The sequence below is a fragment of the Malaclemys terrapin genome, chromosome 4 (genome assembly GCF_027887155.1).
Source record: "Malaclemys terrapin pileata isolate rMalTer1 chromosome 4, rMalTer1.hap1, whole genome shotgun sequence".
NCBI lineage: Eukaryota > Metazoa > Chordata > Testudines > Emydidae > Malaclemys > Malaclemys terrapin.
In genome coordinates, this window is record NC_071508.1 from 110,434,207 (window position 1) to 110,456,635 (window position 22,429).

At 48.3% G+C, this 22,429-nt stretch overlaps 1 protein-coding gene across 1 annotated transcript in view; it reads left to right on the top strand.

Annotated features, from left to right (window-relative positions):
* VSX2 (visual system homeobox 2) overlaps positions 1-21,295 on the top strand; it is a 41,952-nt gene extending 20,657 nt beyond the window's left edge. Inside the window, exons 4-5 of the mRNA XM_054027225.1 lie at positions 19,006-19,186; positions 20,957-21,295. Of these exons, the coding sequence (XP_053883200.1) occupies positions 19,006-19,186; positions 20,957-21,285 (510 nt within the window). The 3' untranslated portion in view covers positions 21,286-21,295. The remainder of the gene's footprint in view (positions 1-19,005; positions 19,187-20,956) is intronic.
* Positions 21,296-22,429: the final 1,134 nt, after the last annotated feature.

Consider the following 22,429-nt stretch of genomic DNA (forward strand, 5'->3'; position numbering starts at 1 on the left):
GAGTCTCGAGGATCCTGCATGGAAACCTCTGTAGTGTTGGAAAGTCCTTGAGAACTGGACCCAGGTTGAGGCATTTCTGGGAAATTCTGTCTATTGTAGGTACTGATGGCTCCCATTACCATAACACCTGAGCACCTCACAATTGTTAACAGGTTGAGTCTCCCACGACCCCTCCTGTGGGAGGGAAGTGCTGTTATCCCCATTTTACAGTTAAGGGTGTGAGGCACAGCAGGCTAAGGGACTTGCCCTGGGTTGCACAGGAAAGCTGTGATAGAGCAGGGAATTGAACCTGGCTCTCTGGCTAGCACCCTAACCCTGGGATCAACTCGCCTGCTAATTGCTGTTGCGCTAACTGGAGGTTTCCTAGACTGTGTGATATTCACCCCTTTGTAGTGTAGCTCCCGGGATGGAGCTGTGTGTGTTCTTCCCCTCCCCCTCTCCTCCAATGCATATTTCACTGGGCAATATTTAAACCTAGATGAGCCTCTGGAGATCTCTTGCTCTTCCCCTCCCCGTGCTTCCCTTTCTGGAGGTTTGGAGTATGGAGATGAATCTTGGACAGCGCAGAAGCGGGGGAGCTGGTTAGCAGCATCAGTGTCTTGTAATCTCCTATTGATTATTCATAGCCTAGTCTCAGTAAACGGGTGGTTAACCATGTTGACATCTGGGCACACTGGCTGTTGTACATGTTCGTTCTCTCTCTCTCTCTCTCTCTGACATTACCCTCATGCTGCCATAGTGTCCATCATCCTGAAGAATGCCAAAGCACTTACATTCTTCAGTGTGCATTGTGTTTAGGGACTACTCACCAAAATATGGCCATCTCTGGAGTGGAACATGACAGTTGTAAACAAAAGGCCTAGAAGTCAGTGCAGATATTCACGGGCTCAGTTTGGCCCCCAAGGCTGTAGCTCCCTATGTTACAAAAAGTGCCATGGGAGATTTAATGAGTGAGCCTTCGGTGTAGCCTGATACCATATTGGTTTTATATCTCCTCTGAAAGTGTGCACCTATCCTAGCACATTTCTTCCCCTGGGGGAATGGGGGCAGCACTGACTCAGGAGGGAGAGCACCCCCTGCTGAGTTGCACCACCCCCTGAAGTGCACCACACTGGGGCATTTGGGTTGGTACAGAGTCAGAGAGGAGAGCAGTGCTACAGCACAACCCATACTACTTCCTATGTCTCTTCTTTGGAGGCCTCCTCTTATCTAAATGCTGAGCAGCCCTGACTGCTTATCTTACGATTTCTGATAAGTTGACCGGCAGAGATGGGCCATATGTTCATGGAGAGAACCCACACAATATGGAAGCAACAGAAAGGTATCTGACTGTGGATAGACTCCAACAGGACTTGCCTTAGCTCTTCAGGCACTTCTGATGCAACTAGATTATTCCACTGGCCTTCAGGAGATTAGGCCACTTTCTACTCAGCTCTCATACTTCACTTGTTACTTGTGGCCCCTCAGATCAGCTTGACACATGCTGGACAAGACTGCGCAAACCCCTGTGAAGTGCCATCCTTTGTGTTAATGTAAAATGGATCTTTGGACTTGTCTAGATTAGAATTCATGTGTATGTTTGAAATGTGTTATCTACAATGTTGTATCTAGCACATTTGAAACCCAGTGCTGTATTTTAACATGTGTTCTCTGGGCAAGGTGATCCCTGGACTCCCTCTCTAATCCCTTTCTTGTTTCTCTCACTTGTGTCCTGTCTCAGCACTTCAGGGCAGGGCCTGGGTCTCACTTGTTTTGTAAAGTTCCCAGCATGCTTTGGGGTGCTGTTAAAAACAATCAATGACAACAATGAAGCCCTAAAAGTTGTAAAATTCTTGCTCAGCCTGATCTCCAGCCATGGTGAAGTCCACAGCCCAGGGCTCTCCTACGTTACCCTCCTTGAGTTTGAAACTGAGCTCCGCCTGCCTTAGCATCCCCACTGAGCGTGGCTACCGTGCACAGTGAGACAGAGTGTATCAGGTATCCAGACCCACCCCCACTTAGTGCTTTAAAGAAAATATCCAAAGCCTAGATACCAAACCAGGACTAGATAGGAAATCAGCAGAGTGTGGAGTGTTGGTGTGATATGCTCTTGTTGGTTACCCACGAAGCATGTATCAAACAAGCAATGGCACTAGTTCAGCCTGGGGGTGACCAAAGTAGGATCGCTGTGGTCAGGTCCACATTCCAGAGGTAAGGGCACTGTCTCTTGGCTAAGTTGGAACATAAGCTGTTCTGGCTCCACCTTCTGTCTGGGCTCCTGAGAGCAGCAGGGAATCCACCTTAAGGCTGGGAAGACAGACACGTTCTGCTGAGGGCACAGCTACGGCTACTATTCTTCCCTCTCTACCAGCAGCACCTCAGTTTTTCAGGATTGATCTTGAGCCACCTGTTTCCTATCCCCATTCCTAACTCCCTCAGACACCGGGGCATTAGTAGGATAGTATGTCTGTGCTTCATGAGGACAGCAAGAGTGGGGTGGCATTGATATATTGATGGTATTGTAGCCCACAGTGTCTCTCAATCTCCCCTGCAACCTACCATAGGTGACGAACAGGGATGAGTTTGGTGGAGTGTCACAAGTGAGAGCCCTCAGTGTTGTGGAATAGTGCCCATCATTACCCGCAGGGATCTATTCAAGAGGAAGGAGTGAAGCTAGCTGAATGTGATGCCTGCTGCCCCTTCTCGACTCCCATAGATGGGTCAGTAGCATCACATGATGGAAGTGATGAAAGATGCTACCAGATCTAGCAATGTTAGCATGTCCATAAACCTTAATATTACATTAGCTTGTCCACAGTCCATCAGTGACACTAGCACTGTTTCCATGCCACATGCCAGTCTGAAATCAGCCTGGAAGGGTCCAAGGTATTGTCGGAGAAGAGAAACTAGTGTAGTTAGCTTGCAGCAACCTCATCAGGGAGGTAACCTTGGAGGGAGAGATTTCAGACAGGTCAGTGGTTGGTAAGATCACTAGCAGCAAGTGACAGCTTCTCAAATGAAGGCCAGACAACTGCATTTTTTAAAGTTGCACATAGATTTACCCTCCCCCTCAAGAGGTGTGGATGTGAGTCCAGAGGCAGAGGTAGTTGTTACAAATTGCTGAGCCTGGAAGGAAAGGCCTTTGTCCTCCAGCGTGGTGGGATCCATCTTCCTGGTGTCAGTGCAAAGCTCCCTTGTGCTGTGCTTAGGCAAGCAGCAGGGACAATGCTAGTCATGACTTCTATGATCAGCCATGCAGGCCGTGTGCCACCTTTACTGTGCTCGTTTAACTTCATAGCCCTTTTACACCCTCCATAGAAAGTGATGTCACCATAAATAGTGCCAATAATCTTGACATTACATTTGAATAAACAGCAATAAACAGCTTCTTGGTTTATAAACATGGTGCAGCCTCCTTGAGCAGCCTGAAAGTTTCCAAGCCAGGCCAGGTCTTCCACTCCTGGGCCCGTAGGAGGAGGGCCCAGTCCCTATCTGAAAGCAGTATCTGAGCCAAGTCTACAATTGCACCCCTGGCCGGCAATCAAGACTCGCTAGGGAGTTATCAAGATCCAGTCAAGACTTGCACTGTTATTATAATTAATTGATTTATTGAACATCAACAATGTGCTTGGTGATGTGCAAAGAGAGAGAGTCTCTGTCCCAAGGGGTTTGTTTGCAGCTTAAATCAGACCCAGATGATGTAGTGGGACACATTTGATGCAAAGGCAGAGGGATCAATATCGCTGCAGTGGTGTTTTTATTTCAGTGGATTATCACTGAAAGCACTGGGGGAAGAAGGGTTTTGAATCAGGAGAGGGAAGCTAACTAACTGGTGTCTAAGCTGAGGGAAGCATAAGAAGAAAAGGCAAAGCCAAGAGTGGAAGGAGGATGTCAGGAGAAGGATACAAAGGAAGGTGTGTCATCCTTAGGAGGAAGGGGAGGAGGAGTGAGGGATGAGATGCTGACGGGCAGGATTGTTCAAGGCTTTGAAGGTGGGGACAAGAAGCTCCAATGTGATACTCAAGGCAAGAGGAAGCCTTCTCTCAAGGAAGAGTGAAGAGGTTAGGGGAGTGGCATGTTCACAGCTGCAGAAGGGGAAGATGATTTTAGGAGCAGTGTTTCACAGACTGGAGGGGAGGTGGATGGAGAGGAGGTGGTTGGAAGAGAGGGCCAGCATGTTGATATAGGTTTTAGTGGTTGGAACTGAGAGATAGGAAGGGGTTTTAGAGATGACATAAAGGAGAAAGTGCCAGGACTTGTCAAGAGCTGGATATGGGGAGAGAAGGGACCATCAGAAATTAGAGGTTGACCATCTGGATGACTGACTAACATTGGTGTTCTCAATGTGCTAGATAATGGGAAGCAAGGAGAGAGCTTGGGAAGAGGTATGAGAAATTCAGCTTTTGCCTTGTTTTATTTGAGATGGTTGCAGGACATTTCAGAGAAGTGCCAGTCAGAGATGCCAGATTAGACAGGGAGATGTTAAGGATTGAAGTAGATCAGGGAATCATCAGCATAGAGATGACAGATGAGACTATGGGAGCAGATCAAATCACCCAAGAAAGAGGGACCAGGGAAAAAATCCACCCAGCAAAGCTCACTAGCTCCTTGGCCATGCTCTCCTGGCCATCAGGTGGGGTTTATTATTCCCTGCTATTTTCTCAGTCAGAGACCCCTCCTTTTTATGAGCTGTTATTCCGTAGTGGAAGGGAACAGGTCTGGTAGCCTGAGAAAGCAGCAGGATGTTTGAGACACGGGTAATATCAGATCTGAAGAAATTTGTGGTAAAATGGCCGCATGTTGGTTTATCAGGTTTATGTTGGTTGCAGGACAAGGGGAAATTGACTTTAAATCAGTGGTGGGAAGAGCTTCTTAATGCCAGCTATTAATTTCCTCGGTCTCAGACTCTCAAACAGCGATGTACACCTGCATCCTAGTGACTATGTAAAATATGTGCTGAGAGAGAGAGAGAGACAGAGAGATTTTGTTGGTTTGTCTGTCTGTCTATAGGTGTACATATTTGCCTGTGGCCATCTAGTGGACATTTCAGGATATGCTTGTTTGTTAGAATAGCACTCCATGCTCAATAAAGTTTACTGAAATATGGTATCAAAGGTGCTGGGTGAGATTTGGTGTTTGTAAACTGCTCCATCGCAGAAACAGTAAGTAAATTAATCAACTTCAAGCCTGAAGATCCAGGGAAGAACAATGCCTGGATATATAGGATGAAACTTTAATTAAAAGGGTAAAAAATGGTCTATCCATCTCACACAGATTGGAGGGGAGATATGCTTGCATATTGTCCCCACTCCCCCCCCCACAAAAAAAAGTTGTAATATCCTGTGTTCTGTTTGAGCACATGGACAGCATTAGAAACTAGACATTTTTAAATTTCTGTTTGCTAATTCTGATTCCCAACCACAAGACTAAGATGAAGGAAATCTCTCTTTAGCAGGCATTGCTTCAGGAGTTCATAGAGTAAACAAACTAATATGCTTAATGCAAATGACTAGAGTACATTCTGTCTCATCTCCCTTTGCAAAATGAAAGAATCTTTCTGATACAATGTACTCATAACATCATCATCAATAATAATAAGAAGAATTAGTCATCTCAATTGTGGTTAATAGAAGGAGGAAACAGACAAGAATAATTTTGTCAAGCCCTTACACTGAAGCAATTTTACAGTGTGTCATAGGGGAGATTTTGCTGTTCTGGAGCAGTGGTCACCCCATTGCCAGGTGAAATAGTTTCTGAACAGTCACATTTTCCAAGGGTTCACAGTGCAGCCAGATTTGGTGATAAGGCATCACAGGTATAGGCAGGGGTGTGTTTGTGTGATGTTCCAAGGGGTGATACTGTGGTTCACAGATTGTGATATCTGCTGGAGATATGTGGTATCAGTTTGATGCGTGCAGCTTATTCCGTCCTAGGATGCATCAGCTTTTTGTGTCCTATGCTCCAGCAGCGGAAAGGGATCAGCAGTGGGTTCAGAGAACCCATGCTGTTCTGCTATCTAAAGCAAATTACAGTGATCCAGATGATGTTCACATCTCTAGTTGTTGAGGATGCCATGTGACCTCTCAGTATTTGCTTATTGCATAATGATGGCAGGTTTCCAAATGTAATAATCCTAGTGCTCCAGGCACAGCAACTAGATAACTCTCTCCCACACCTGGGGAGCAGGGTAGTTGACCTCTAAAAAACACAGGCCTCTGCTACTTGTCATAAAGATGAGCTCCCTTAGTTGGTAGCAGGAGCAGATCCCTTATCTGCTCTGTGGCTCTAGTCACCAGAGGGAACACATCTGTCTGTCTATTTATCATACTTATATGGTCCCCATCACTGTAGAATCTGAGTGTCTTACAATCTTTAATATATTTGTCCTCACAACATCACTGGGAGGTAGGAAAGTGCTATTATTCCCATTCTACAGATGGGGAACTGAGGCACAGAGAGACTGCAGGTATGTTTATACTTCGCTCTGGAGGTGTAAATTCCAGCTTGAGGCAACATACCCACCAGGGCTGGCTCCAGGCACCAGTCCACCGAGCACGTGCTTGGGGTGGCATCTTGGGGCGGGGCGGCGCTCGGGATTTTATCTATTTATTTATTTATTTTTGGTTCGTAGGGGCAGCGCTGGAGGGTTTTTTTGTTTCCACGGCCCGGCGCTCGGAGGGTGGGGCTTCGGGTGGCGCGGTGCTCAGAGGAGGAATGGGGGTTGGCGCGGCGCTCGGATGGGGCGGGGGTTGGCGCGGCATGGCACTCGGATGGGAGGCGGGGGTTGGTGCGGCACTCGGAGAGGGGGCAGGGGCTGCGCGGCACGGCACTCAGAGCGGGGGCAGGGGCTTCGGGCGGCGCTTGGAGGGGGCGGGGTTTTGGGCAGCGCGGCGCTGGGGGGCAGGGGCTTGCACGGTGCTCAGAGGTGGGGCTTCGGGCGGCGCAGCGCTCGGAGGGGGGCGGGGGCTGGCACAGCGCAGCGCTCGGATGGGGGGCAGGGGTTGGCACAGCGCGGCACTCGGATGGGGGGCGGGGGTTGGCGTGGCACGGCACTCGGATGGGGGGCTGGCGCGGCGCTGCGCTCAGAGGGGGGGCAGGGGCTTTGGGTGGCACGGCGCTTGGAGGGGGTGGGGCTTTGGGCGGCGCGGCACTAGGGGGTGGGGACTTGTGTGGCGCTCGGAGGTGGGGCTTCGGGCGGCATGGTGCTCAGAGGGCGGGGATTTTGGCAGGAAAGCACTGGGGGGGGTTCGGCGGTGCTCGCAGGGAGGGGTACGGCGGCGCAGTGCTCGTGGGGAGGGGTACGGAGGGGCGACGCTCTTCTTTTTTGCCGGGGGCGGCAAAAAAGTTAGAGCCGGTCCTGATACCCACACAGGCTGTGATTGAACTGGCGTGATAAAAATAGAAGCACGAGTAGTGGGAGTGGTTAGCCACCTGAGTACGCACATAGTGTCTTGGACAGGTACAAACTCAGGACAGTTAGCCCCTCCCACTTCTCACATAGCCATGGCTACACTTCTATTTTTAACACACTAGCTCAATCAGAGCTAGTACGGGTATGTCTCCTTGAGCTGGAATTTAAACCTCAAGCTCGAAGTACAGATGTACCCCATGTGACTTGCCCAAGGTCACTCAGGAAGTCTGTGCATGCACACACACAGCCCACTACACAGTGACCATCTTCTTGTCTCACCGGTGCTGCACAGAAAGTGATCTAGCCGATTTGCTGTACTTATGCTTGTGTTGTTGCCTCTTAACCCAGCTAGTGTCTGGCTGGGATTCACAGCTCCAGGTATCAGCTGTTTACCTGCAAAGGGCAACCTTACATGACAGTGTTGGTTCGTCAACAGCGGGGCAGACAACTTTAGACATTTAAACAATAGACACTGAGACTGAGCTGTCTTCACCTGACTTCAGAATCTAACGTGTCCTGCTGTGCAAAGCTGTTGTCCTGCAGAAAAGAGTGAATTTGTGTCATTTCCACCAGATCTGTGGAAATGGGCTCAGAGCGCAAGGGGGCGGTTGGAATCCTGATGCAACTTGGGCCTGTCACACAGGTGTAGGTTCCGAAGGCACTAGACAATGAGAAGACCATTCCGTCTCATATGACATGGACCCCTTCCCCATCCGGTTAATGAAAGACAGGATGTGGGGCTAATGGAGACCAATTATGCCTTTCTGGGGGAGGGTCAGCTCCCACTGGCCGTTAAGTGTCAAGACCTCACTCAAGAAATAGGTATTGGGTGACAAAGATCTTGTCAACTACTGCCCTGTCTCTACCTTTCCCTCCTTAGGAAAAGGGTATTGAGAAGCTTGTGGTGGGTCAGCTTCAACACCCACATTTCTCAAGTACCTGGGTTCCCAGTGGGGCAATATCAAAGGCACCAGGTGCTGTTTGGTATTTCAGATGCAACAGCATCAAGCAGTGGCTATTGCAGAAGGTGTTCTGGTATGTGGCTGTGGTGAGACAATGGAAGAAGCAGTAACTGACCGTAGCAACATACTACAGAGAGCCAGGAGAAAAAAGGAGTTTCCTGCATTTTCCATCTGCTCATTGCTGAGGGGATGTGTCCAGATCCAGAGAAGATGTATGCAATTCTGGCTATGCCTAAGCTAGCCAGTGTGCAGGCAGTACGAGGTTTAATGGTGTCTGTGAATTACCTCTCTCAATTTTTGCCCCCCTGTACGGTGTATATAAGCCACTCCATCAACTGTCAGACAAGGACACTGCCTGGGAGTGGCAGTCGCAGCATAATAAGCCTCTGAGCAAGTGAAAGCAATTGTCTTCAGCAATCAGCACTTGGATACTAAGATGTCAACGAGGATGTAACATTCAGAGTGATTGAAGTGAGCCAGGACTAGGTTCAACCCTGCCACAGGAAAGACAGCCTGAAGGTCAAAGTCTCTCTCGTCTAGGAAGCTGCCATAGGCACCGATTAAAAAGTAGTGCCAGGCTACAGCGCTCGCATCCAGGGGATTTGATCTGCATGGTGAGCTGTGATCAGTGCTGATTCGGACCCTAAGCCTCAGGGTAACATCTTTCCCTGCAATTTGCCCCTGAATCCTCTAGAAGTACAGAGATAGAGGCATGTGCTGATCATGTGCTGCCTTATTCAAGCCCCTTCATTGGCTTCCTCTTGCTTTCCAAGCTTTTCATCTTTACTTTCAAACCCCTTCATGACTCCACCCATTTACATCTGTGCTCTCATCTCTCCCTCCTCTTCCCACTTGCTGTCTGTGCTCCATCCAAGAGTCTCTCCTTGCCCTAACCATTGTATTCTCCCACTTTCCTCTTTGCACCTTCTCCCCTGCTTCCCCAAATATTTGATACACCCTCTCTCTCTTGTTCAAATGCTGAACAACCCCCCTTTTCTCATCCAGATCCTAAAAAGTAAAAACAACAACAAAATCCCTCCTGTTTACTATATTGTCTTGAGCAGTTTTGATTATGAGCTTCTTGGGGCAGGCTCCATATTTTCTGTTGTTTCTACAGGATTGAGCACACAGAATGTGCTCAAATGAAATAAAAAGGGATCTGAAGTACACATTGCAAACTTCTCTCAGGAGTAGCATTGTCTCAAGATACTTTGCATTGGTCCAAGAGGGAATCACCAAATTGAGAGCCTTGCAAAAATTCAAAGACATTGTTCAGCAAACAGAAACAAAATTTTGAGAAATTAACTTTCTCATTTTGAATATGCCTATCAGCAAAGTATCTGTAAAATCTAAAAAAACATCAGGTCTTTCAGATAGGACTTTATTCTTCTTCTCCCTGTGGTGTATGCCTCTGTACATCAGATCAGTACCTAGCTGAAGATGGAAGATGAGATGAAATATTACAAGCACTGAAAGCTGTGCTGCAAACTGGAAGGCCAGATATAAAAGACAGGGATCCTGACAGCACTAGGGAATACTTGGTGTATTGGGAGGAAATCAGGATGCAAAATAGAGTCTCCTACAAAGGACCCAGAATAGTTCTAGCCAAAGTTATGAGTTATGTTGTCAAGAATTCATGCTGGTCACCAAGGCACAGAGAAGATGTCTCGGCAAAGACGGAGATGTTATTCTGGCCAGGCAGGAACTCGGACAGCAGGTGCTGTGAGAGACTGTGCAATGTGTAATGTTTTGTATAACAACGTGAAGGAGTCACTTATGCCACATGATGTTCCCTCAGACCTTGGAGCAAAGCTAGTATGGACAAACAGCTTAAGTAATTCAGAGCAGTTAACTATCACTTTGACTTCAGGGAGCTTGAACCTCCCAGAGACACAGCCTCTGCTATGACGGTGGAGTGTTGCAGTGAGCAGGTTAGTCACCTGTGCATTTCTAATGTTGTGGCCATTGCTAATGGCTCACGCTTCACAAAGCCATTACTAGGGAAGTTTGGGAGTGCAAATATATAAGCTCCTTGCCCTATCCCAGTCAGTATAATGGGAAAACCAAGCTAAGGACAAGCTTTTACAAGGTGAAAGCAAAGTGTATGGTATATACATGCAAAGCCTGCCACAAGGGGAGGCACCAAGAGCAGACCTATACAGCAGCTAATGTCTTGATTTAACCTGGATACTACTCCCAGTGGCCAACAAATTACTGCTGATGCTGCTTATGGAAAGAGCTGGAGAACAAAAATATCAGCACCATCCCAAAGCAACGGCTACTCTGATCAAGGAGCCATAGAAGAACCAAAGCTGCAAAGAGATCAGAGAGTAAAGGTGAAGCCATTTTCTCCAGGGAAAGGGAAAGTGGAGACAAGATGCCTGCCTACAATAAGTGGCTCCACGTTCATACATCGTGGTGGCGGCTGAAGAGATATACTTGCATAACAGCCAATTCCACAGACTTACCAAAAGTGAGGCATCAATAAAAGCAGAGAAAATAAAAGTGGTTCCCACTATCTTAAAGAAAGGGCTTCCCTTGGCCCTGAGTCAACTGAGAAATTGAGCAAAGGAAAATGTAGGCTGAATATCATGAAACGGTTCCCAAGAACAAGATCTGTTAGGCCGTGGAATCATCTCCCAAGAGAAGTCCCAAGGCTTAGGCCTTTTAAATCTAGACAAAACCCTGAGAATAAACTGTAGGGAATAAGTCTGCCCTGTCTGACAGTGGTGGACTGGACGTGACCTGCTAAGGCTCACAGCCATAGTGTCTTCCACAGTGTTAGAGAATTGGTAGGTAACGTCCCATGGGAAGAAAATCTAAGGGATAATGGAGTTCAGGAGATCTGGCAGTTTCTGAAGGAGGTAGTATTAAAGGTGCAACTGCAGACTATCCTGATGCAAAGGGAAGATAGGAAGGATAGTAAAAGGACAATATGGATCCATAAGGAGCTCGTTAATGACCTGAAAAACAAAAAGGAATCCTACCACAAGGGTAGCATATGGATGAATTGCTAAGGATGAGCACAAAAGAATAGCACAAGCATGTAGGGACAAAATCAGAAAGGCTAAGGCACAAAATGAGTTATACCTAGTAAGGGAAATAAAAGGCAATAAGAAGAGGTTCTTTAAATACATTAGAATTGGCAGATTAAATTCAATATTGATAAATGCAAAGTAAAGCACGCTGAAAACATAATCCCAACTATACATACAAAATGATGGGGTCTAAATTAGCTGTTACCACTCGAGAGAGATTTTGGGGTCATCATGAATAGTTTCGCTGAAAACATCGGCTCAATGTGCAGCAGCAGTCAAAAAAGCTAACAGAATGTTAGGAACCATTAGGAAAGGGATAGATAATAAAACAGAAAATATCATAATGACACTATATAAATTGAGGATTGCCCACATCTTGATTACTACATGCAGATGTGGTCTCTCCATCTCAAAAAAAAAAAAAATGGAATTGGAAAAGGTTCAGAAAAGGGCAACAAAAATGATTAGGGGCATGGAACAGCTTCCATATTAGGAGAGATTAATAAGACTGGGGCTTTTCAGCTTGGAAAAGAGATGACTAAGAGGAGATATGAGAGAAGTCTATAAAATCATGACTGGTGTGGAGAAACTAAATAAGGAAGTGTTACTTACTCCTCCTCATAACACAAGAACTTGCAGTCCCCCAATGAAATTAATAAGCAACAGGAAATACAAAAATAAACAAAAGGAAGTACGTCTTCACACAATGCATGGTCAACCTATGGAACTCATTGCCAAAAATAGTGAAGGCCAAAAGTATAACAGGGTTCAAAAAAGAATTAGATAAGTTCCTGGAGGATTGGTCCATCAATGGCTATGATGGTCAGGATGTAACCCCAAACTCTGGGTGTCTTTAAACCTCAAACTGCCAGAAGCTGGGACTGGACAGCAGGGGATGGATCACTTGACAAATTGCCCTCTTCTGTTAATTCTCTCTGAAGCATCTGGCACTGGCCACCATCAGAAGACAGGATACTGGGATAGATAGAGCATTGGTCTAACCAAGTATGGCCATTCTTATGTAGGAGGAAGAGAAGGATGAAGGAAAATGAAGGTCCTCTACTTAGCCATAAAGAAGAACTAATAACGAGATCAAGAAGGCTGAGGTGTTTCATGCTTATTTTGCTCCAGTCTTCACTAAAAAGGTGATCAAAATGATGAGCAGATATTCAACACAATTAATATTAACAACAAGGGGGAAGGAATGAAAGCCAAAACAGGGAAATAACAGGTTAAAGACTATTTAGATAAGTTAGATGTATTCACATTGGCAGGGCCTGATGAAATTCATCTTGGGGTAATTAAGGACCTAGCTGAAGCAATCTCAGAACCATTAGCAATTAGCTTTGAGAACTCATGGAGGACAGGTGAGGTCCGAGAGGGCTGAACAAGGGCAGACATAGTACCTATGTTTAAAAAGGGGGACAAAGAGGACCCAGAGAATAATAGACCAGTCAGACTAACTTTAATACCTGGAAAGATACTGGAACAAATTATTAAACAATCAATTTATGAGCACTTATGTGATAAAGGATTATAAGGAATAAATAGCATGTTATTTGTTATGAACAAATCATGCCAAACCAATATAATTTATTTATTTGACAAGGTTACTGACCTAATGGATTCACGGGAAGCAGTAGATGTGATATAGCTTGATTTAGTAAGGCTTTTTGACACAGTTCCACATGACATTTTCATAAGCAAACTACAGAAATGTGGTCTAGATGAAATTACTGATGTAGGTGCACAACTGGTTGAAAGACTGTACTCAAAGAGTAGTTATCGATGGTTCACTATCAAATTAGAAAGGGGTATCTAGAAGGGGGTATCTACTGGAGTCCCACAGGGGTCTGTCCTGGGTGCGGTACTATTCAATATTTACATTAATGACTTGGATAATGGAGTGGAGAGTGTGCTTATAAAATTTGTGAATGATACCAAGCTGGGAGGGGTTGCAAGCAATAGCGTAGCTAGTGGGGGAACAGGGGGAGCGGCCGCTCCCCCACTGGGCACAAGTGGCGCCTTTTAAATTTTTACTCTGAACGGGGGGGGGCAGACATAAAAAAAGGCACCACCTGCTGCGCCCGCTTGTACTCACTGGGCGGCGCTCCGGGTCTTCGGCGGCACTTCGGCGGTGGTCGTTTCACTCTCTCCGGGTCTTTGGCGGCATTTGGGCGGCGGGTCCTTCAGTGCCGCCGAAGACCCGGAGCGAGTGAAGGACCCGCCGCCGAAGTGCCGCCGAAGACCCGGAGCACTGCCCGGTGAGTACAAGCGCCACAGTGGGTGGCGCCTTTTTTTATGTCCGCCTCCCATTAGCTCCACCTGGCTACGCCACTGGTTGCAAGCACTTTGGAGGACAGTATTAGAATTCAAAATAGTCTTGACAAATTAGAGAAATCAACAAGTGTACTATATTTAGGAAGGAAAAATCAAATGAACAAATACAAATTGGGAAATAGCTGGCAAATTAGTAGTAGTACTTCAGAAAAGGATCATGGGGCGTTATAGTGGATCACAAATTGAACATGAATCAACAATATGATGCAGTTGTGAAAAAGTGTAATATCATTCTGGGGTGCATTAACAGGCATGTTGCATGTAAGGCATGGGAGGTAATTGTCCTATTCTACTCAGCACTGGTGAGGCCTGGTGTGCTGTGCCCTATTCTGGGTGCCACGCTTTAGGAAAGATGTGGACAAATTGGAGAGCGTCCAGAGGAGAGCAACAAAAATGATAACATGTTTAGAAAACCTAACCTAAGAGGGAAGGCTTAAAAAAACCCCTGGGCATGTTGAGTCTTGAGAAAAGAAGTCTGAGAGAGGAACTGATAACAGTCTGCAAATATGCTAAGGGCTGTTATAAAGAGGTCAGTGATCAGTTTTTCTCCTTTTCCACTGAAGATACAACAAGAAGCAATGGACTTAATCTGCAGCAAGGGAGATTTAGGTTAGATATTAGGAAAGTCTTTCTAACAATAAGGATAGTTAAGTTCTGGAATAGGCTTCTGAGGGAGGCTGTGGAATCCTTATCACTGGAGGTTTTTAAGAACAGGTTGGACAGACACCTGTCAGGGATGGGCTAGATTTACTTGATCCTGCCTGAGTGTAGGGGACTGGACTTGATGACCTCTCAAGGTCCCTTCCAGCCCTACATTTCTGTGATTCCGTCTGTTGAGGTCTAAGGCATTAATTGTGGCAGCGCTGAAGAGCTTGAGTCTGATCTCATTAACTCCCATTTTAAACTCCATTGGTCTCACTGGAGGTCATGCCTGATTTATGAGTGTAAGTGAGAGCAGAATCTGGCTCCTTGGGTCAATACTAGAGTTGATCAAACCTCAGAGTGTCCATTCTACAAGATACTCTGACATTCCAACATTTATTTTCATCCCAACTCAAAACAAAAAATTGAAGTTTCCCATTAAAAAAAAGAATCTCAGAAAAATGTCATGCTGGAAGTGTCAGAACAACCTCATCAAAGTGCTTTGTTTCAAATTTATCATTTTGACTTTTAATATCATTTATGATATAACATGACTTTTATGTTTACAAATTATAATATATAATAGTCAAAACAAAGCCAAAATGAGGTGCTTTGATCTTATTGCTCTTAAGCACTTTGATAATTTTTCATCAAAAATTTTGACTGAATTGACAGTTCTCATGAAACATGTTGATCTCACTGACATAGCATTAGCCGATAGAAAATTGTTTGCCACCTGGCAGGCTGTTGCTGTTGTTTCTACATTTGCTTCCTCTCCTCTGCTGTGAAAAAGATAGTAAGTATGTTGAGTTTCAATGCATGGAGCCACCTAGTGGACATTACAGATGCTGTTACATGAAAGAGCTGGGGAAACAAGTGGCATGAGAGAGGGGTGTGAGTAATGGTGTGCATTTGTCACAGATGTGAGTGAGAGAAGTTCACAAGACTGTGTGTCCCAGGGGAGGGGCAGCAGGAAGCGTGGGGGAGGGAAATGAAGTACTGAGGGGGAAAAAGAAAGTGAAGGATGATAAAAACATGGTTTGGGGAAGGAAAGAAGGGGTATGTACAAAAAAGAGAGAAGGGTGGGGAAGAGTGAAATTGTTACACATTTTTTGGTGATTTTCAAGACCTCCCCTTTTGTAACACTGAAACAAACACTTAAAATTAAGAACCCATCCACCCCTAATGCATTAATGTATGGACAGTCCTTTATGTACAGTAAATGCACTTTAAAAGGCACAGTGAATCACCCACGTCCCACATCTATCTCACAGGGAGAAATCTATGGCCAGCTTGGCTGTCGCTGTGTGATAATTGTTGACAAATGCCAAGATAATCTTGGTGCTCAGCTACTGCAGCGCTGAGCATCTTAGAAATTGTTTACAGGGGTGTAATTATTTGCAGTTAGCTACCCACAGAATTCGCAGCACTCAAGGTGTTTCTAATAGGATATCAAGGGAAGAACATGGGACTTCTGTAGATAGGGAGATAACTGTATCTATTTATCCAAGGTAAAATTGGCGAGCTCCATCGCTTGGTGTGGGGGTGGAGGCCTTTTGATGGCAACCGCTGTATGGGTCAGAGGCGGTGTTGCCAGTGATATTCAAAGCTGGTCAGTTAGAAAGGATTGGTACCATTTGCATTGCTGCCTCCGAGTGGGGACTTCCACAGTCCCCTTCTGCTTCATCCTCTTTGTACTAGAGAAGAAGGAGCTACTGTCCTCTGAGTGACAGGCCTGACACTGGAAAGCTCACAGGAGAAATGAACAAAGCAGTTCCTGAGCAAGAATTCCTCTACCTCCTGACTGATAAAGAGCCCTCCAACCAGGAGGGTGCAGACGAATCCTGGAGGGCGCTCACCAAGGGATCTATGGGTTCAGAACCATTAACAGTCTAGAAATAAAATAGCAGCAGAATGAAAATGCAAAGAATATGGGATCTTAAATGTTCAAGGAAGCTATTTACATTACTCTTTTGTGAGGCAGTCAGTGACGGTGAGCTCTCTGACTCCACTCCCTACAGTGCCTGCTACTAGGTAAGGCTGGGATGAGAGTAGCTGCGAGGTTCACCTGCCATTCCCTACAGCAATGGTTTTCAACCTTTTTCCATTTGTGGACCCCTAAAAAATTTTGAATGGCGGTGTGGGCCCCTTGGGAAATCTTAAACACAGTGTGCGGACCCCAGGTTGGAAACCACTGCCCTACAGCAACTCCTGCCTGGAGAGGCTGGGGCTAACGTAGCTGGCAACTCCCCTACAGCTAGTGCCTTGGTCCATTTCCTGCTGCCCCCTGCTGGGAGAGAGCGGGACTGGAGTAACTGCTGCTGTCCTATACCCTACACAGCTCTTGGTAGAACAGGCTGGTACTGGCAGGAGCAGCACTAGCCGTTCCGCCGGGCAGGGCAGAGAACGTTTTTGGTGTCACCTCCTCCCCGCAAGTCCCTGAGCAGAAAAAAAGCCAAGTCCCTCCCCCTGCCAAAAAATCCCCCAGCAGAACAGCACAGTGGTGCAGCACCCCCTGGAAGCTGGCACCCCTGCTTCCCCGCCCCAGGATACAGAAGTAACTGCTGGCGCCCTGTTCTGTCCCCAACAGCGCCTCCTTCTGAGAAAGGCTGGGAGTGGAGTAGTTGGGAGCTTCCCCACAGGGGTGCACCTGCCTCTTTCCCCTCACAGAGCTCCTTGCTGGGAGAAGCTGGCACCACTTTCGCCATAACCTGGGGTGCTCCTCACAGCCATTGTAGGGTCTGCCCAGACTCATCCATTTCAAATCGGCAAGCATGCTGACTTTCCGCTGTGCCAGAGAAAGAAACCTGTCAGCTGCATCCCCACAGCCCCCACCTGCGATGCATCCCTCCAAGTGCTCTCTTGCTGCCGGAGGGCAGTGTCTGGAGTTCATTCCAGAATTTCTCTCCCCAGGCCAGCCCTTGGGGAACCCGGCTTCCCAGCATCGGGCCCCCAGCTGGAGCGGTGATCACTGCTCCCCTCTGGCTCATGGCAGTGGAGGCATCAGAGGGTTAAGTTGTCAGCTCTGTAATGTTAAACAGGTGTCAAAGGCGCCTCCATATATCTGCAGATTGAAATCAAATTCTTTGCAGTATAAAAAGATAAATTACCCAGGCGATTCCCGCCTCATCCCACTCATCAGGCCAGCGCCAGACGGCAAGCAATTTTTTTTTTTAATGTGCTAACGACCTAATCAAGCAATCAAGTTGGAGAAGATTGCGGAGTGACCCCGAGCATCCATCTGCCAGCGAGACCCCGCCATTCATTTCCACTCTGCCATGTACTTCCCTGGAAAGAAAAAAAAATTCCTAAACAAATTAACACCCAATTTTCCGTGAGTCTAATTAGTTAAATGAGGAGGTGGTTGGGGTGTCCTCAGGGAAGGAGGGGCTGCCTCACAGAGAGGCGAATGGTAACTCCGTGGCATTAATTAGCGCGGGTCAATGGCGCGGTTCCCTGGGGACCAGCTGCTTTAATTTCCCGTGATATTTCAGTGCCTGAGGCCCATCGATTCAAACTGAAATTAACTTATTTTTCAATCAGGCCCGGGCTGCCCCTGGGGCTGACTCTTCCTTTGCCGCCTTCTGAATAGACCTCAAGCAATTTTTCATCTAAAGCTGATGCCTCTCCACTACGGGAAGGGAGGGAATGAGGGGAGGGTGGGGGGGAGAGCGAGACAAGAGGAATGGAAATCGGAGCGAGAACACTAATAGATTTCTGTGAGTCTCCCCCCCCAACTCCCCTTGGTGCCACCCGAGTCTCTGCTCACTGCCCCCTGGGTCACAGCCCAGAGATTATTCTGCCAATTTTCTGAGAAGATGAGGGGCTTTTCAAATGGGGAATTCAGGGCAAGCTGTGGCGATTGCCTCCTACCCCACACACCACCCTGGGCCGACCCTCCCCACAGACACCGCTGCACACAGCCTCTCTCTGCAGCTCAGCCACTCAGTAAATAATGAAAGAGAAAATCCCAGGCACCCGAGCCAAAAGCCACTAGCGAGACACTGCAATGGAAAATTAATTACATCCTGCAGCAAGGGATGGGACTTGCACTGAAGCTTGGCTCCTGCGAGGGTGGGGAAATGACACAGTCTACTGGAGGGGCGCAGGAGGGGAGGAAAGCTACAGCTGCTCCAGTAGAGGCAATGTATTGCCCCCCCGGGGTAGACATGGCGGCCCCTGCGGGAGATGTGCACAGCCACTCAGGGGAGAGGCGGAGCTGCTCCTGAGACATCTCCATGGCCCGTAGAAGGGTGCTCCCCACCCTCTCCCATGAGATAGAGGGATATTGGCAGAGCTGTGTTATAGAGAGTCCCACCATTGACATAGCAAGGGGATCTGAGGGGCATCAGCAGAGCAGCAGGTGGAAGCTTGCCCATTTCTGGCCTGCACTGTGCCCTATCCATTCAGCATGGTCAGACCTGTGCTGTTGGCAGGAATAAAGGTGACTAAAGTCTCTCGCAACATTTGTAATAAGTCTCTCTTGTTTTGGCTTGTGATTCCTGAGGGGGACATATTTCCTTACACAGATAGCCAAAAGCACAAGTTCACGCACGCGCACACAGAATCCCAGGCTAACTTAGGGGGCAGCGACAATTCACCGGGCCTCAGTAAAGTGCTCTGCTCTTTGCAGGTTTGGTTCCAGAATCGTCGGGCCAAGTGGCGGAAGCGGGAGAAGTGCTGGGGCAGGAGCAGCGTGATGGCAGAATATGGGCTGTATGGCGCAATGGTACGTCACTCAATCCCGCTGCCAGAGTCTATCCTCAAATCTGCCAAGGATGGCATCATGGAGTCCTGCGCCCCTTGGCTCCTGGGTAAGAGACCAGCACCCTCCCTGGGCACAGCCAGTATTCCAGGGAGTGACATGTTGAAATAGGGAAACTTAGAGTAACATTGGAAGTGTTGAGTAAGGGAGGAAATTATCCCGCACTCACACTTTCCCCATACCCCCAAGCACAAGGACACTGCCTTTTATATTAGGGACTGACCCCCGGGGCATAGGGTCGGACTGCCATCCCTGGGTCCTGACTTGAGGGGCAAGGGTATCAGCCTGTTGGCCCAAGGGTGGGGTAAGCTATCAGTCCTCGGGTCCAGACTCATGGGGGAGGAGGGCTATCAGCCCTGAGCCCAGACTCCTGTGGCATGGGGTGGGGGTACCATCCCACTGACCCAGGTTCCTGTGGCATGAGCGTCAACATCCACTGTACTCAAAAGCTATAACAGGCTGGGTTCCCTGCTACACAGCAAGAAATTGTCTGGGTCTGACTCCTGCAGCCCTTAAGGGGTCCCCTGTGTGATCCTTTGCTTGGGGCGGGGGACAACTTTTTTGTGCCTGTGATGAATCAAGTGTCCTCTTGAGTCCTCTTTTTGGGAGGAAGGGAGGGACTGGTATTCTCCCGCAGCTCCTTGCAGCTGAAGGCAGTCTAATTCCTGCCTGCCTTCTTCTGGTGGACCGGGGCTGTGTGGATGTGGAAGTAGCAGATTCCCTTTCACATTCCTGCTCTTTGCTTCCTGTTTTCTGATCTCTCAGGCTCATTCTGCCAAAAAGCTCATTTCTGGCCTCTTAGCAATGCACTGCCCTGTCCTTCTGTCTGTGTGAATTTGGGAGCGAGAAAGGTGGAGGGGTAGGCTGGGCAAGAGGGAGGAGAACAGGCAAAAGGATACCTCTTCTCAGCCCTGTGGGTGAGAGAATAGCCAGATACCCCTCCTGCTTCCTGGCTCCAGTAACAGGGTGCTGTACAAGCCCCCCTCCCCCCCACACCGTTATCTTGTCATTGCTAGTTGGGTACCTTCACTGTTCGCTAGCACCAGGGAGCTCATTCTGTTTGGGCCCTCATGCCCTGGTCCTGCAGCCACACCCGTAACCTCTGGGGCAGGAAATCTCTGGCTCTTCATGATGTTTAGACTGTGCCTCCTGAAGTGGCGTCATATTCGGCACATTTGTCCACTTCTAGGGTGACCAGACATCCCAATAAAATCGGGACTGTCCCGATATTTTGGTGTCTGTCCCGCGTCCCAACCGATCTTTGGTTGGGATGCATTTTGTCCCAATATCCGCTGGCAGCACTGTGTTTTTTTGCTCAGCCTTTTTTTTTTTTTTTTTTTCTTTGCCGCCGGGCACCCCCCCCCCCCATGTGTCCCGATATTTTCTTCCCCTCATCTGGTCACCCTATCCACTTCTCAGAATTGGCCCTTGAGGAGCACAGGGATCTGTCCCCTCCCACCACCCTCCTCTCCCTTAGGTGTGGCCTATCTCAGTTCTAGCCAAGTTCCATGCCTTTTGCTACAGGCCAGGTTCCTCCCTTATGTTTGGCCTGTTCAGAGCACAGAGTTGGCACAAGCTCCCCCCTCTGGTCTGTCCTGGGCTCCTCCTCAGTGCTGGCCTGTCTCTAGAAGAGAACTGGCCTGAGTTCTCCCTCATGCAGGGCCCAAAGCAATGGGCTCTCTGTGTGACTGCTGTTTGAAGCAAGGGTTTCTGCTTTTCCTTAATTCTGGCCTCTCTTTATCTTTGCTGTTTTCAGTTCAAGATGGCTTTCCCATGCCCAGGCGCTTTTCTAAACCCGAATACCAACAATTCTTTTTAGGGATGCACAAAAAGTCTCTGGAGGCAGCAGCTGAGGTGGGAAGGAAGCCGGAGGTGGAACGCCAGGCCCTGCCCAAGCTCGACAAGAGCAACAAGGAAGAGAGGGGCCCGGATCCCAAAACCACCATTTCCCAGGAGGAACTGAGAGAGAACAGCATTGCTGCCCTCAGGGCCAAAGCTCAGGAGCATAGCACCAAAGTCCTGGGGACCGTCCCTGGGGACCCCCCCACCCCAGCCAGGAAGCCAGAAAAAGAGGAGGAGGCAGCGTCAGAGGATGAGAGACAAATGGAGAAATCAAACTCATCACAAGAGGAGGAGAAGCAGATCTAGAGGGAAAGAGATGATGGAAACCAGCCCCCAAAGACTGTCTCCTCTGGGGGGCTGCAGCCTCCTCTCAGACTGACAGGGCCCCTCCGACAGCCCCTGCACAGGGAGTGAGGCCCCACATGGTCTCTGTGCATTTCAGGAAGCCACAGGCTCAGGCCAAGTTCTGACTGTCAGGTGTGTCCAGAGACTTCCCCTCAGGAGCATTCCTGCCCCTCCATCCTCCCTGCCCTCAGGACTATTCCTGCCACACTGCCCCCTCTTTTCTGAGGGATCAGGAATTATCACCATCTTCTTCTGAGAGGAGGCTGGGGCTAACTGAGGCTCTGGGTCCCTCTGTACCAGCCTGAGAACCAGCTTTGGGTCTCTCCTGTCCTGGTCCAACATAGCCAGCCTCAGAGTGAGTCTCTGTCCCACCCATTCCCATGTCAGAGCGACTCTCTCCCCCCTGGTCCAGTCTCCCCCACCCCAACCCTGAAAGCGAGTCTATCCTCTGCTGCATTCCCACCTGCCCAGAGCAGCATGAACTCCATCTCCTACAGAATGTGCTCCTCCCCAGTGTGTTTATGGCATCTGGCCATTGGCACTCAAGGACCTGATGTGGGTGGGGCCATTTTACTCTTTCTCTGACCTAAAGCACTGCGGGACAAATCCATGGAAGTGTTTGCGTAAAACAGTGAGTCTATTTAAATGGTGGTTTGTATATTCCATGTGTGTCTTTCCTGACTGAGTGGTGGGGTGTCCCGGGGCACCCTGAGACAAGGAGGGTGGTGTGCTGGACAGCTGATTTTGGTCTCAGTTTTCCAGTAAGAAGCTAAGGGGATGGGGAAGAGCAGGCTTCACTTCCAGGAGCTGATCCCTACAACCTCAGGTACCCAAGACCCACCCCTTCCCTTTGGGGGTATCCCAAGTCCTACACCTGTCTTCCCCCTGTAGGCATGCCGAAGACTCATAACCCACTCAGGTACCAGGTTCCTGCCTTCAGCCACCCTGAACACATACTACACTGACATCATGCCTAACAGGTATCCAGGATCTCACGGGTACCCAAGTGTTGCTCCCAGCTTCACCCCTTTCAGGTAACTGAGACCCGCCTCCTCCCCTTATCAATACAGGCTGCACCCTGCTACATAAGAACGGCCGTAGTGGG